At 30.4% G+C, this 15,007-nt stretch overlaps 1 protein-coding gene across 1 annotated transcript; it reads left to right on the top strand.

Annotated features, from left to right (window-relative positions):
- Nucleotides 1–1,148: 1,148 nt before the first annotated feature.
- On the top strand, nt 1,149–13,515 carry LOC130901431 (RWD domain-containing protein 1). Its single transcript, XM_057812825.1, has 2 exons — nt 1,149–1,804; nt 2,602–13,515. The coding sequence occupies exons 1-2, from the start codon at nt 1,312–1,314 to the stop codon at nt 2,832–2,834; spliced, it is 726 nt and encodes a 241-aa protein (XP_057668808.1). The 5' UTR covers nt 1,149–1,311; the 3' UTR covers nt 2,835–13,515.
- Nucleotides 13,516–15,007: the final 1,492 nt, after the last annotated feature.

The raw sequence follows: 15,007 nt of genomic DNA on the forward strand, positions 1-15,007 counted from the left end.
TATTTGAATGTTCGGAAAGTAATCATGTTCATTGTTGTTCAGAAAGTAATAGAAATAATTGTGTCATATATTAGGATCCTATATACCCTAGTATACCGATGGAAAAATGAAATCATCTGACAGGTTTTGCTTTTCGGAAAATATGATCTCATATCAGGTAGATCTTTATCCAGAACGGGATTTTCATCAGAGACTCCAATTGTCGAGTCATCGCCAGAGCCGAGCATATAACAGGACCGCACTCAAGAAATAATTTGCGGTTTCATACATCAGAATAATAATATAAATTATAAATAATATGTGTATTGAAACATTAGAATAAAATCTTAATTTTTTACCTCAACAAATACATTGTCTTATTCCCTATCAGGTGACATTGACCATTTTGGTATGGGTTGAACCCAAGTATCCGTTCGGACAAGTTTAAGAAAATTACGCAACTGACAAAAATAAAAAATCTGCAGTACGAAAATACGATTCCGGATGCTGTCCCTGTACTACACCAGACCAATATTTACGTGAAGATAATTTTTTTGTCTTTCATAAACATCGTTGTTTCAACATAGCATAAGCTTACATAGGAAAATGAATAAAAATACGAAAGATATTAGATTATTTGTTTTTTTAATAATTTTTTTTCTTTACAACTTATTAAAAGTTATTTATTTTTTTTAATTTTTATTATTTGAAATTAGAGAACCTTTTAATTTGTCTCAATTTTTGATATTCATATAAAATATGCAAATTCGGGAATCTGCTCATCTAATTTCTGTTCTCAGTACAAAAATTTATTGGAGGATATTTTGCAACTCTTTAGATCTGTTTCATTTCCTTATTGGAGTTTAATATTATGGTAGGTAATTATTATTTCATCTACATCAAAATAAATTTCTTTAATAGCATAACTAATATTTTTTGATGGCCTTGATTTTGGTTATCTTTTAATTAATAAACGTATATTAATAGCTAATATATTTAATATCGAAACAGCCTCAATCCATGACATCATTACCTCTGTCGGGAGTACTAACACAAACCACTTATACATATAGGTGATATGCGGGTACTACAATTACTGTTTATTATTTTGGAATACAAGTAGGATGTTACAATCATAGGTATCAAATGGAACGTACCCATCCAATATTTCGCCGTAAAAACAAACTTAACCTACATCTAAACTCACATATGTCAATGAGGGTTAAGTGAATTGTATCGTTTAATATTAAACTTTAGTTTATAATATTATTTAAATAATTAAAACTAACAACTCTATTACTATTTACTTATACAAAAGATTTTTTGGAAGACATGGATTATCAAGAGGAACAAAAAAATGAAATAGAAGCACTAGAATCAATTTACTACGGCGACTTCGAAATAATTTCAACTAAACCGTATCATAAATTTTCAATTCCAATTAAAACTGAAGAATACGAACCATATATGGCTAATGGATTGAGCTGTGATCTTGTTATTTCATACACTCCGAAATATCCTGAAGAAGCACCTATAATAGAAATTGATAATTGTGAAAATTTTGATGACGAATATGAACAATTACTTTTAAATTACTTAAATGAACAGATACAAGAAAATTTAGGCATGGTTATGGTATTCACATTAGTTTCCAGTGCCCAAGAATGGTTAAATGTGAAATGGGAAGAAATTAAGAAAGAAAAAGAAGAACAGATAGCCCGTAGATTGAAGGAAGAGGAAGAAGCAGAAATGAAGAGATTCGAAGGAACTCGAGTTACTGTTGAAACATTTATGAAGTGGAAGAGACTGTTTGAAGACGAATTAGGTAAAGCAAAATATTACTTACCTGGTCAAAATGTAAAAAGTAAAAACTATAGGCTCGAAATTACCATAGAAGTGAATGTTAACCATAGGGAATATGCTTTATTACCAATTTTTCCTACCAAAATATATGGACACAAATTGGGTACACACAATTCAAAATATAAAAAATCAAAGTTTTGATTAACTTAAAATATATTTTACAAGAATTATTTATCTTTAAGTTAATGTTAATAAAACTTTGTAATTATAATTTTTTGTCTTATATGAAGAGCTTTGTACAAAGTTCAATTTAATGCCCTCAATAAGAATGTTTTTCACAAATAATGCTATTGCTATTTTCATTTGTATCAAATTTGTGTTTACATTTTTTAAAGTTTGCTTTTAAATCGGGTTAGTTTATCAGTTACTAATTCCAAAAATATGCAGTTATTTTAAGAGAGGAAGTTTATAATAATTTTCAATTATTTAGTGAGGCTGGCAGAACCCCTAAAATCTCAAATGGAAAATAGTATTGAGCCTCAATTTAAATATATACTACCACTATATAAACTAACAATAAATTAATGAAATTTTTGACCTATATTTCATAGCGACCTCAATTTCTATATATCGTAATAATATATGAAGAGATAACATAAATGGTTGGTTAGTTAATTTTGTTTTTGTATAATATAAATTATTTAAAGTACATATTTTATATATTTTCCAACATTAAGAGCTTTTTATCTTAAAACATGTTTCTACTAAAATTCCAAATTTTAGTAGGCAATTTCAGTTGACTAAATAATTTTCTTTTAGGTATTACAAAGAAAAAAGAACTATTAGAAAAAGAAGGGAAAAAACTGACTGGTCGAGAGTTATTTATTCAGGATAATACTCTTAATGAATCAGATCTCAAATTTTTGGATGAAGGAGATGCAGTTAAAGTTGATGAATCATTGTTTCAGGATTTGGATGATCTCGATATAGATGATGATGAAGATGATGAAGATTTCGATCCTAATAATTATCATAGTGATTCTTCAGATTGAATGATGTTTTCTACAAATTCCTGTTTTTTTCTTATTGTTATTATATAGCATATTAACTATAATATGTTTTCTTGGTGTAAAATTGCATGTATATTAAGAATAGTCCATATTTGGGTTCATGATGACTTCGGTTATCACTTTAGATTTGTTTCATTGGATTGTTTTAATATTTCATGAAAAATATTCATCATTCTTCAAAGATTATGACAAACAAAAAAAATAACAAAGTTAATTCTATTTCCACAAAAAGGAAAAACTACTAACAATGTAAATATCAATAATATTGGCCCTAATCAAAATGTGGTTTCCATTAATATGGCGAAATGTTTGGTTAAAATTGTCTGTCAATACCTCACATTAGTATTTCATTGGGCTTGAACTCTAAACTTCAATAAGTCGTAAGTTAGGGCTAGTGGATGTCAACATAACGAAGTACCATTCTAATTTACACTTTCTTATTACTGGTTAATATTGTCCAACTTTTTCTCAAATATGTCTGTTGATACCCCAAAGAAGTATTTAATGGGCATTGGGTACTCTCGGTATAAGAGGGCAATAGTGTAATTCATTATTTGCTGAAGTCTTGAACATTATTTGTCTTGATACCCCAAATTACTGTTTATATGGACCCAAAAGCTAGTGGAATCCAATATAAAGCCAACTTTTATCAGTAAAATGTATGTGTGATTATTGTATGGGAATCTTAAAAAGAATGATTTTAGGGTTGAAACATTTGAAATGCTTATCTGAGGTATTGACAGACATATTTAGTAAGTAAGACACATTAATGGTCACACACTCCTAAGTTAAGCAAAAGTGTTTAGGACTGGTACCCTGTTATACTCACTTATAAGTGGGACACTTTTGCCATTGGCGTATTACGGGGTCCTTCATAGAAATCTTGCCAGCTATTTTCTATATAATTTAGTCTATTTTCATACTCAAAACTGATGGTATATATGTATTGTCATCATCTTTGATCAACATATCTATGTATTTTTTTCTATTGTCATAGACAAAAGTAGAAATCGGGAAAGGAGATACGGCAACAGTTGCGACAAATCTGTTAGAGAAAAATTGTTAGGACTAGGTTCAAATACAGAATATAGAGTTTGCAACTTAAAACTAAGGTAGAAAACATTAAATTTATAGGAATTTTACAAGAATTTATACAACTTAAAGCCATCACAAATCTCAATTGATTATTGTAATTTAAATTTCATCATACATTTATACATATTTCTCATATTGTACTTGACCATAATTTCAGTCCCAGATGTTTCGATGTTTCGCTTTTTTTAAAAAATTATTCAAAAAAGCTAATTTTGAAACAGAAGAGACCTAAAATCAAGAATATTGAGAAACATAAACTTAAAAGGTTTAAGAAATTAAATTTATACCGGCATGGATAAAATAATGCCTACCTACCGTAACGTTGAACTTACATATGGAACTGAAGCCAAACAGACTCTGAAAAATTTCGAAAATATCCTCCACAAAATTGCAAAACTAAAAAACCGAATAATTTTTCTATTCAGATGCAAAAACGATAAGTTGATACCTACATTTCTAAATTTAAAATTATCCTGTATAAAATTTAGAAACAGTTGCCTGCAGCATGAATATCAAAATCACGTTTTATCTAGATTTATTTTCCAAGTCATACAACTATCTATTACCGAATCATCTACTCTAGTAAGAAAATTGGAAAATGATTTCAAAAACATAACAGTTAAAATAAATAAAATAATTCCTATAAATATTTTCCAGAAATTTGAAGGAAGATGTTGAGAAAGAACTAACTCTTTTTTATAAATGTAAAGAAGAAAATTGATAAACAAATATTAAAACAACAACATATTGCTAAAAATACAAATGAAATAAAATCAAAATGGATCGAAAATTCATACTGTGATACCAAATGAAGTGAAAGAAGGTTTATCTTTAGGTCCTAATTTCGCACAAAATATTTCTAGTGACAAACAATTACCTGTGACAAATATCTTATGTAATATTGAATGCAACATCAATCATTTAAATAACGAAATTCAAAATAAAATATTATTTTTCCGATATTTAGATGATTACATTACTGCCATACCCATGAATCAAATTGCAGAAAGAGTTATTAGAACGCTGAAAACGATAATTCACAAACACTTCAGTCTTATCAGTATAAATACAAATGGATCGTTGTTTTACCTCAAATCACTAAGAAATACATTGATACGAAACATGTAACAGTAGGACAAGTTGTAAACCAGAATTAAATGACAGCAACGAAAAGCTGATTTTAAATAATAAACTCAGTCATTTGAAAATTGCGGAACCTAGAAAATTGAGAGTTGGAGATATCGTGGGAATAAGTAAAGCGAAACATGTTATTTTCAAAGTGAAAATAACGAATCCTGTAACTTATTTTATTGAGGATATGACTGGGACACCTGGTGCTTTCTATGAAGAAAAATTACGAAAATCAAAAATCCCAACGAATCATAAAGAAGCAAGATTTCTGTGAAAGAAAGTTTGTGGAAGTTCTTAAATATGATGAAGAAAATGTTGAGTCCTATGCATCAAAAAGAATCTACTTCAGGTTCAACTTTTGATGTCAAATTGAACTTTAGTGATTTTTGTTATAATATTATACATTCACTTAAGAAATCTACATAATTTTATCAGTTTTCAAAGTGCTTAGATTAAATGTATGTTATATGCGATATTTGTGCTGCAACTAGTTTAATAGGAAAAGCGCCCAAGGAATAGATATATTACAAAATACATATATTTAATTAATGATTCAACTCTATAAAACAAATATATAGAAATATAATTTTTTGTTTTATTAAAGTATCCTCTAACTAGATCAGTTTCCTTTTTCGATTATTGCACGTACAGTGTATGATTAGTATTAAAGTAAATGTTGAAGAATTATGTTGCTGAAGCTCCTGCTGTCGTCGCTACCTTTAGTTGTACAATTATCATCAAAGGAAATTAAGTCGAAATCGAATAAAACGAATCTTAATTGGTATTTTCCTTAATCATCACCTCCATATGTTGCAGCCGCCAAAAAGGCTTTCAATCAAATTCAAAGTTCACATTTTAACGAATTAGGATATCAACGTCTGTGCTCGACATAACTTTAACGTTGAAATTGTGAGTTCTATAGCTTTTGAGGTATTTCTGTATATTCTTTAATTTCGTCCCATTTTTCATTATATATTTTTATATATATATACTGGGGTAAGAGGAGTTTGAATATTTGAAACGATAGGTCGAAAGGGAATGTCAGGCTTGTGCAGATTTGGTAAACCATTTATTTTAAGGGGTAAAGCATTGTGAATTTGCAATTTTTTTCATCTGATGGTAAAATAAAACGTTGTTCTTCCCAAGATCGAATTAGATCATTATTTTGTTTTTCATAAGAATTCGCAGGGTTTTGTTTAATTTTTTTGTAAGTTGTCACATCATTTAATAATTTCATAAATTTATTATTATAATCTTCTGATTTCATAATAACAGTTTTATTAGATTTATCTGCTTTTAAAATTTTGAGATTTCTGTTTTGAATGATAAATTCTTTGATTTTATTTATATTTTTAGGTTTGATGTTGCTCTGTTGTTTGTTTTTTAATTTATTTTTAAAATTAGTGATAATATAACTGTCGGATCTCATTTTATTTTTAATTTCGTTATTTAGATGATTGGTGTTGCTTTCAATATTACATAAGAAATTTGTCTCAGGTTATTCTTTGTCACTAGAAATAATTCGTGCAAAAATTGAGACCTAAAGATATTTAAACTTCAATCCTAGTCACAAAAAAATCAGTAATAATAAGTTTTGCTGATAGATCTATCCAACTATCAGATCCTGAATTTAAAGGCTTAGCTATTCAAAAAGAAAAAACTGCATTGAAACAATTAGTAGTTCAACATGATATGATTATAATTAAAGTAGATAATAATAATATGATGTGAAAGAAATATCGATAAAAATAGTAGAATATGATGAATGGAATGGAAATAAGACAGAAAGGTTATATGGAAAATTTTATAATGTCTGGAAGGAAGTACTAACATTAACGGAGAAAAAGAAGAAATAAAGAAACCTGATTGTGGACTGTAATAGTAACAAAAGAACTGTCGTTGAGAATTTAATCAGAGATTATGGGCACTGAATAAATAATGAGCCAATAACCAAGAGAACAAAAGGAATATTTCACATTTCATAACTATATAGATTCCTATAATTTTAATTAACCATTTGCTTATTAATCTATTTCATGGAATAGGTATAACAAATGTTAAAAGAGTTAAAATCTTCAAAAAACGAACTTCTTCATATTAACTCCAAAGATGCTCTTCTTATCAAGAATGTACCATCGAGATGTCTAATTCCGAATGTTGATAACTGCACCGAATGCAAAGCAACAGAAAATTTTGTGCAGGAAATATCTAAAGGTATGTTGATAAGAATAGTTCACCCTTTTAAAGTTGTGTCCTGTTAATTGAAGAAACAATAATTGTTGATGAAGGTGACCTTTACACAAAGGAAAACATTCAAGAATTTTCTGCTCCAGAAGCCGTACTCATGATACACACGAAAGACGACGAAATCAAAATAGAAAAGTTGAAATTTCCAAAAACTGATGGTCAAATTTAACCAATAGAGCCCTTGGAAAATCTACTCTAAGCTACACTCTACGGGACTCTCTGCAGCTATTGATTTTTGGAAAAAAATTCAAGAATAAAACAAGGATTTTAAACTATAATTTTATTTGAAAAAAAAGTTTGATATCAAATGAAGCAAATGCTGCTTATTTCATAATGTTAACAGGAATATTGAAAAAATACCAGTAGCTAGTCCTTTACGAGTGCACGAAAATAATAGAATTTAAAGTTTCTAGCATTACTAAAATTTTAAAAAATAAACACTTAATTTTAGTCACCACCTCTTACATATGATATCTCGGAAAGGGGTGGGCTGAGGAAATTTTATTATAGAAAAGACCCATCTTAATTTCACACGAGCAATCACCTCATCAATTGCATAAATTTTGAAACATCCTGTGCTTAAAGCGATCGATCCATTCTGGGGTTAAGTGGGGATGACCTAACCTTAAAACTTCACAGAAGTTTTTTATATGAGTGTTGATTTAAAAAATTTCATTTCAATACTATCGATAATTTAATGCTGGAACTATTTTTAATCAAGGAAAAGTCCAAAATAACCAAACACATATTTTCAACAATGTTATTTAAAAAGTTACAAAAAAGTCAAGAAGTGCCTATGAATTCATACATCAAATTTGACAATTTGCAATTCAATTCTTTTAGTAATTAAATCTTTATATTTTTTTGGTGAGTGGAAAATTCTCATTGAAGGAACAAGTGTCATATTTTGGGCTCCTCTATACGCCTCTTCTCTGTGTCGGGAATTAAGCGGGAAACCACTGTTATTGCATTAAACATAGGATAATCACAAACCTATTTATAAAGATGTATCTATAGTTAACGTTTTCTTTCTTATTAATTTAAATATAGCGAGAAAAATTAACTAAATCTATCAGAAATAAACATTTAATACCTGTCAGTTTTACATATCGAATTATCTTCAATTCTTTTTATTTTAATCAATACTAATTCCTACATGATTAAGATTTTGACTATCAACACAAATATGTATATGAAATTTCCGGAACCGTAGACGATATTTATATCGCTTACTACCACTACATCAACCTAATTACACTGTTAGACGCAAATTTCGATAAGTTCTCATTGTCTGAGACAATGTAATTATGAGTGTTAGTGTGATAGTAGAATCAACAGAATTAGAACAAAATTTTAGTATCACGAAGTGCATATAAAAATTTTAACGGAAAATACTTAAAAGTTGAAAATTTTTTAGAAAGACGAACGATAGTATGTAACGTGTAAGGACTTGATGTGCAGATTTCTTGAGAATGTTTCATATTTTGACTACTACTTAGCGATAACATACTCTACCCGTCTAAGAACAAAAAGTAAAACATTAAGAAATAAAAATGTAAAAAACTTGGGAACCAAACGTTTATTTTTGAGCCAGTCGGGTTAATTACTCAAATATACCAATGTACTAAAACATATGGCCTTTAAAATCAAACAAAATAGATATTCCGTAATTAGAGATACAATACAACAGTATTCACTCAGAAAATAGAATTTAAGACCAAAGTAAACACGAGTCTCATGAAAAGTATATAAACCAGTTCTCCTACAAATCCTATCTATTTCCAATAATTAAGTATAAACTAACTTTTAGAGCTTTCTGGGACGCAATAATTACGGTAAAATTAATTTTTTCATAGAATTCGGATTCGATTGAGATAATGGCTAAATCTGTAAGCATTTCTTGTTCTATATTATTTCTCAAGTGATTTTAAATAATTTTTAATAAACTAAGAATGAAAAAGATTTTTTTTTTATTTGAATGGGTTGTACAATTTATATCTTCAATGGGACTTTCATCCTGTAACTTGATGTCTAAATATGTGTAGACTTTCATTAGATAATCATCAGAAATGAAACTGATTCATCATTGCCCCTATAATCAAACGGGTATTTCTCCTGAACTTTGAGAAGGGAAAATCGGAAGCAATACCTAAGTCTATTAATTCTTGATGATAAATCATATCAAATTAAAATTGAATGTATGTATGTGTGTATATATAGATATATAGATTTGGAGTCTCGTATACACTGCGACCCAAAGGATTCATTGTGTTCCCTTTTCTTGTTGCGATACTGAAGAACCAGCTGATCCATTAATCCCACACCTTTTAAAAAGTCTAGAATGTGGGATGGCTTTAATTGCTAGAAATCTTAGTCTTCTATTTCAAGAGCTCCCAGGTGTAGTGCTTGGGAACTTTTTAGTGTTTGACACTTCGAGAAAATGTGGATAGCAGATCTACTTTGGTTATAGTTTCCCAGAAGAGTTTTTTCTATCTCAGCCTCATTAGGTTTCCCCGATAATTGGTTTTAGTCCCATCTACTTTCTTTTTGAGTGCTTTTTTCATTGTTCTTTAGCTAATACCACAGAAAAGTTCGGGTCCCATTAAGACCTTATCAGCTATTTCATTTCCCTTCGCTCCAGTGTGCCCCGGAATCCATTGTAGGGTAATTTTATTTTTCTTGCCTCGCTCGTTTAATGTTTCTAGGTAATCTCAAACGAGTTTGGGTTTCATGATATTGAAGACTAGTGCTCTGATGGCTACTTGACTACTACTTATCTCCTGTTTGCGATAGTTCCTCTTTAGATTGAACCGAACACATTTTTCAATTGCATAAATTTCTGCTTCAAAAATGCTTGGTACGCTGGTGTCCCAGGGTTGGTCATTATCTAGGAACGGTTTCCTTAATGATTCCGTTTCTGAACATTCTAAGTGATGTTTTCTCTGCTATGCTTTCCAGTACTATGTGAAAAGGTGAGAGATTTAGAATCACTTCTAGTGCAGCTGTTTCATTACTCCAGTTGTACATAAACAAGCCAGCCTTTGTACCTTTGAAAGATTGTTTTTCAGACTAGTTCTAGTAACCCAAACCACTGCCCCATATGTGATGATTGGTCTCACAATTGCCATGTACATCCACCGTAGGATCTCTGAATTAAAACCCTATTTCCTTTCTGCAAAGTTTCTGCACACCATCAGGGCTTTTGTGGCTTTCGTGATTATCTCTTTTTAATGTTCGTTCCAGAGAAATTTATTGTCTAATGTGAGTCCCAGATATTTTCTCTCTGTTTTTCACTCGATTACTTGCCCGTTTAGCTTAATTGACCTGAGGATTCCTAATGAAGAAAATTAGGCTGATCTATATAAGTCATGTAAGTTGGGGCGCGACTCCCACTTGTGTCTTGCCCTACTTTTATTTCTGCTGTTCTAGTAGATAGTAGTTCTGCTATCCATATGGAGGTCGTCATATCTACTCCTCTCGCATCTAATGCTCTTTTGACAGCGTCGTGCGGAATATTGTCAAAGGCGCCTTCAACGTCTAAGAAGACACATACTACGTTTTCTTTGTTCGTCAGAGCGTTCTGAATTTTAGTTGTCAATTGTACCAAAGCAGTCTCGGTAGATTTGCCTGTTTGGTATCCAAATTGACATGGATGGAGAGGTTTCCACTTCAGAATCGCTGTTCTAATGTATTGTCGACAGCTTTTTCTATCGTTATGAATTGAAACGAGGTGAGGCTATTTTTGGTCTGAAGGATTTGAAATGTGTGTTGTTCTTTTTCCCTACTATTGGTATTAATGTTGCTTTGGCCCTTCTCTATGACTCTGGTGTGTAATCCAGCTCTAGGCTGCTTCTACTGAGGTGGATCAAGTGTGGCAAGATATCCTCCTCTCCCCTTTGGAGGAGGGCTGGAAAGATTCCGTCCACTCCTGGCGACTTGAACGGTTGAAAGGTGTTCACTGCTGTATACTTGCTTTGCAATTGCAGCAGTTTCTCTCATAGTTTTGCTATGTTCGGTCCTAGTGTGTACTTAGGCTGGATTGCCACTTTCCGGAAAGTAAGTCTTCAGGAAGAGCTGTACTTTGTCCTCCTCACTCTCCGTGAAGGTGCCATCCATTGTCCTCACCCGTCGTCAATACTTTGTGAAGTCTTGAAGTTATCATTAATTTCGACGCTTATATTTTGAAGGCCGTAACCCATGAGAAAATCCAAATACTCTTAACACCGTTATTCATACTCTGATTGAGTATATGATTAATTTGAAAATGATTTGATAAAGTTATTTATACTATTGCCAGAAGGTCTATTATCCCACAATAATGAATGAATCAATTGGATAAATATGTAACATATACTATGGAAATGAATAAATGTTTATTAATAAATAAGAATTACTCATATTATAAAAATCACATATTCATGCTAATTAAAATAGAATAAATAATAAGTGTATTTCAACAATACACGTATTTATGAAGACAAGTACAGATGCATCCTCTGTTTTTAAAAATTATAAACTTTGCATACTACAATTTCTTTGTACTGATCGTACATTTTCAGTTTCTTGAAAAATAAGCTTTTAAATATTCACTTGTGATTCCATGTGAAATAATAGGCGAAGTTAGTAAGTAAGATTATTCGACGGAAACAAGAAATAGTCTGATTTTCTGTTTGATTTTATTCATGGGACAAGCAAAGTAGAAAAAGTTGGGAAAGAAGACATATATTGCCGAATTCTCAAATGACTGTTCAAAAAGATATATTGATAAATAGTTATTTTCCTAACAAGTGCGGAAAGTGATACTTTTCAAAAATTATTTTATTCCAACAAACATAATAATATACAAAACTTTAACTAAAAACTACTAATTATTAGAAATATTAATACTGACAACACAATTTGTTGCATTCTGTAGACTAGTAAGAATTACCGGTCCAGTGGAGTTATTTGGTTTCAACTGGAAGGTAGATGACGTCGATGAGGATGGCATCGGTTGCAGCTCGCATAAAGATGACGGTGACGGTAACGGCAACGGTTTTAAGTCATTTGTAGTACAAAGAATTTTATTTGATATTTTTTTCTTCTGATTCTCGAAGACATCCAAATAGCACTCAGCGACAGTAGTAGATTTCCAGCCACCGAGGCGCTTTAGGTTAGTTATTTCTATGCCGGAGTCTGCTAGTAACGTTGCCGAAGAACGTCTGAAACTGTGTCCTGTATAACGTTCCGGATTAGGTAGGCGTAAATATGCGGCAATCTCTGCTGGCATCTTACCAAAAGTGTTTACGCCAACGCATCGAACTGAGCATTTTCCATTCTTATAATGAATAAAAAATCGGTGGTATGGAGTGGTAGGTGGTCGTAAATCTGCGTACTTTCTGTACAGCGTTAAGTTAAAACAAATGATCTTGACGAATTATTTGTGGAATCAGAAATTTTCACAACAATTAGGTTGCCTTTATCTTGAATGTCGTCGATAGTGATATTTACAAGCTCGGATCTGCGGAGAGCGCCAGCCAGTGCAAAAATGGTACTCATTTTAACCATCAGGTATACCTCATTGGGAACTAGCTGAATCCTGGATATATCTTCTTTGGTAAAAACTTGAGCTTTCTGTGCTCGAAAACCAATATTTTTTTGTTTAAAAAACGACGTCAGCTTATGGAAGTTTCCTATATCCAAATTTTGTTTTATTTTTACTAAACTTTTTACCATCGAATAGCGAGACCATAATGTATTAGATTTCAAAACCTTACTTAGGTCTGAAAAATACGCCAGAAATACCTCTTCCTTATAAGTTTTGGCCCCTTTCTCCTTATACCATGTAACAAAATGGTCGTATTGCTTCTCATACCTTAGTCTGGATTTGGCAGGTAACAGCTCGGAATTAGCTTCATTTGCAGCCTTCAAAATGGCTACGGGAAGTTCTTCGTCGGATGAATCCATTAATATTATTGTATCGGATTCGGTTTAATGTGGTTTAATTTAGAAGAAGATTGTACTTATTCGGTCACTTCCAAGACGTTTTGGACAACTTTGATGTTTTAGTAACAATTACACGCCTGGGTTGTCATAGCAACTGATATCAAACCCGGGTGGTTTGATGGTTGTTTTGTGACACTCCTTCGAAGAATGTACATGGTTATATACAAAATATCTTAATTATTTTATATTTTCAAAAAATTAAAAATGCTACAAAAAGCTAGAAAAGGTTTAAATTTTATTTGATGGACTATTTCGTAAATATTTATTTACCTGTAGTAACAATAGTTACAACCTCCGAAGTAAAAAACTATCTAATAAATTTCCTATTTATTTCCTCTTTACAATACATCCCGTTTTCCATAAATATAGCAGAAGTAAATGAAAAAAAAAAAAATGATAATAATTGTTCTGTTATTTGTTTTAAAGTGAGTATCCGATCTACCATTGATTTGTTGCATCTAAATTCTGCTTATTTGTACCGTTTAATGTGTTGTCTATCTCCTATAATTAAGTTAATGAAATGAAAATTTTATTAGAAAATTCATCTAAACAAACACAGTAAGTTGAAATTTGTAATAATAATAATAAAATAAAAACATTTTCATTGCCACCGTTAGTTATATTATCAAGTCCTACACTATTATTATTATTTACTAGTTACAGGTATGTATTATTAATTATTAATCATTATTATTAGAAAATTTGTAAACATTGTAAATGTATGTATTAACATCTATTTATAGACATGTATTTCGATTGGTACAAACCTTGGTAGTGGAACATTTTGGTCAAGTTGTTTTAGGAATGACGCGATTTATAATAACTTCTCCCTCTTATATTCACCAATATTTTCAACAGGCCAGGATTCAAGTACACTGCAAAGATTACTAAAAACTCGTTTCCAGGGACCGAAATAGACGGTTTCAGTAATAATAATATTTAAATTAGAAATGTATAACATTATTAAAAATTTATTATTTAACGAGCCTAGTGAATTTTTCCTTATGGATTTTATATTTCTTTTAATGAAAACAAATTATCACCTCAATCCTCAATTAATTAATATAAGTAATTTTTAACATTGTTATGCTTTTATACCTATTTTTACATTGTATTTTAGCCATAAATCAAAACTGGTAGTAGATAGAACTGGAGCTAGGGAGATATTGAGGTTTGCAGCTCTAAAAACAATCTTAAATTAATTATTCAGTTTTCGTTTCCGAATTGCTGCAAATCACAATATATTCCTAGACTGTTAAATATTTTTTCAATATCAATATCAAAATAAGAATTAAATCAAATTTTGTTTTAACAAGAAATATTAATGTTTCCTCAATTTTTACAACTCAGATACGAAGCAGTCGTCAATTAAATTATTTGTAGTTGTATAAGGATTTACAAATTAGAGCTATAGATTTTACTTACATTATTTAGGTCTTTGTTATCCTTCATAGCTATAAATAATAAAAGAAACTAGTTTTAAATCAGAAGAGACCTAAAATCAAGTACTATATACAAATCAAAAGGTCTAAGAAATAAGAAATTGAGGAAATACAAAATACAAAAGAAAAGATTCCTTTTGTTTGTTTATGAATGACCTTTAACATTAATAGATTATGCAAAGTTGGGTTGTAGGTCCTTACAGATGACGTTGAATTTTAATAGAACGTGTTTTCTTAAAATATGAAAGATATGAA

Source organism: Diorhabda carinulata, chromosome X (genome assembly GCF_026250575.1).
Source record: "Diorhabda carinulata isolate Delta chromosome X, icDioCari1.1, whole genome shotgun sequence".
Classification (NCBI taxonomy): Eukaryota; Metazoa; Arthropoda; class Insecta; order Coleoptera; family Chrysomelidae; genus Diorhabda; species Diorhabda carinulata.

Bases quoted from the DNA above. Each gene is read 5' to 3' on its own strand.
- LOC130901431 (XM_057812825.1), top strand. From the start codon at position 1,312: ATGGATTATCAAGAGGAACAAAAAAATGAAATAGAAGCACTAGAATCA. The intron at 1,805-2,601 runs GTAAAGCAAAAT...ATTTTCTTTTAG, and splicing joins ACTGTTTGAAGACGAATTAG to GTATTACAAAGAAAAAAGAA.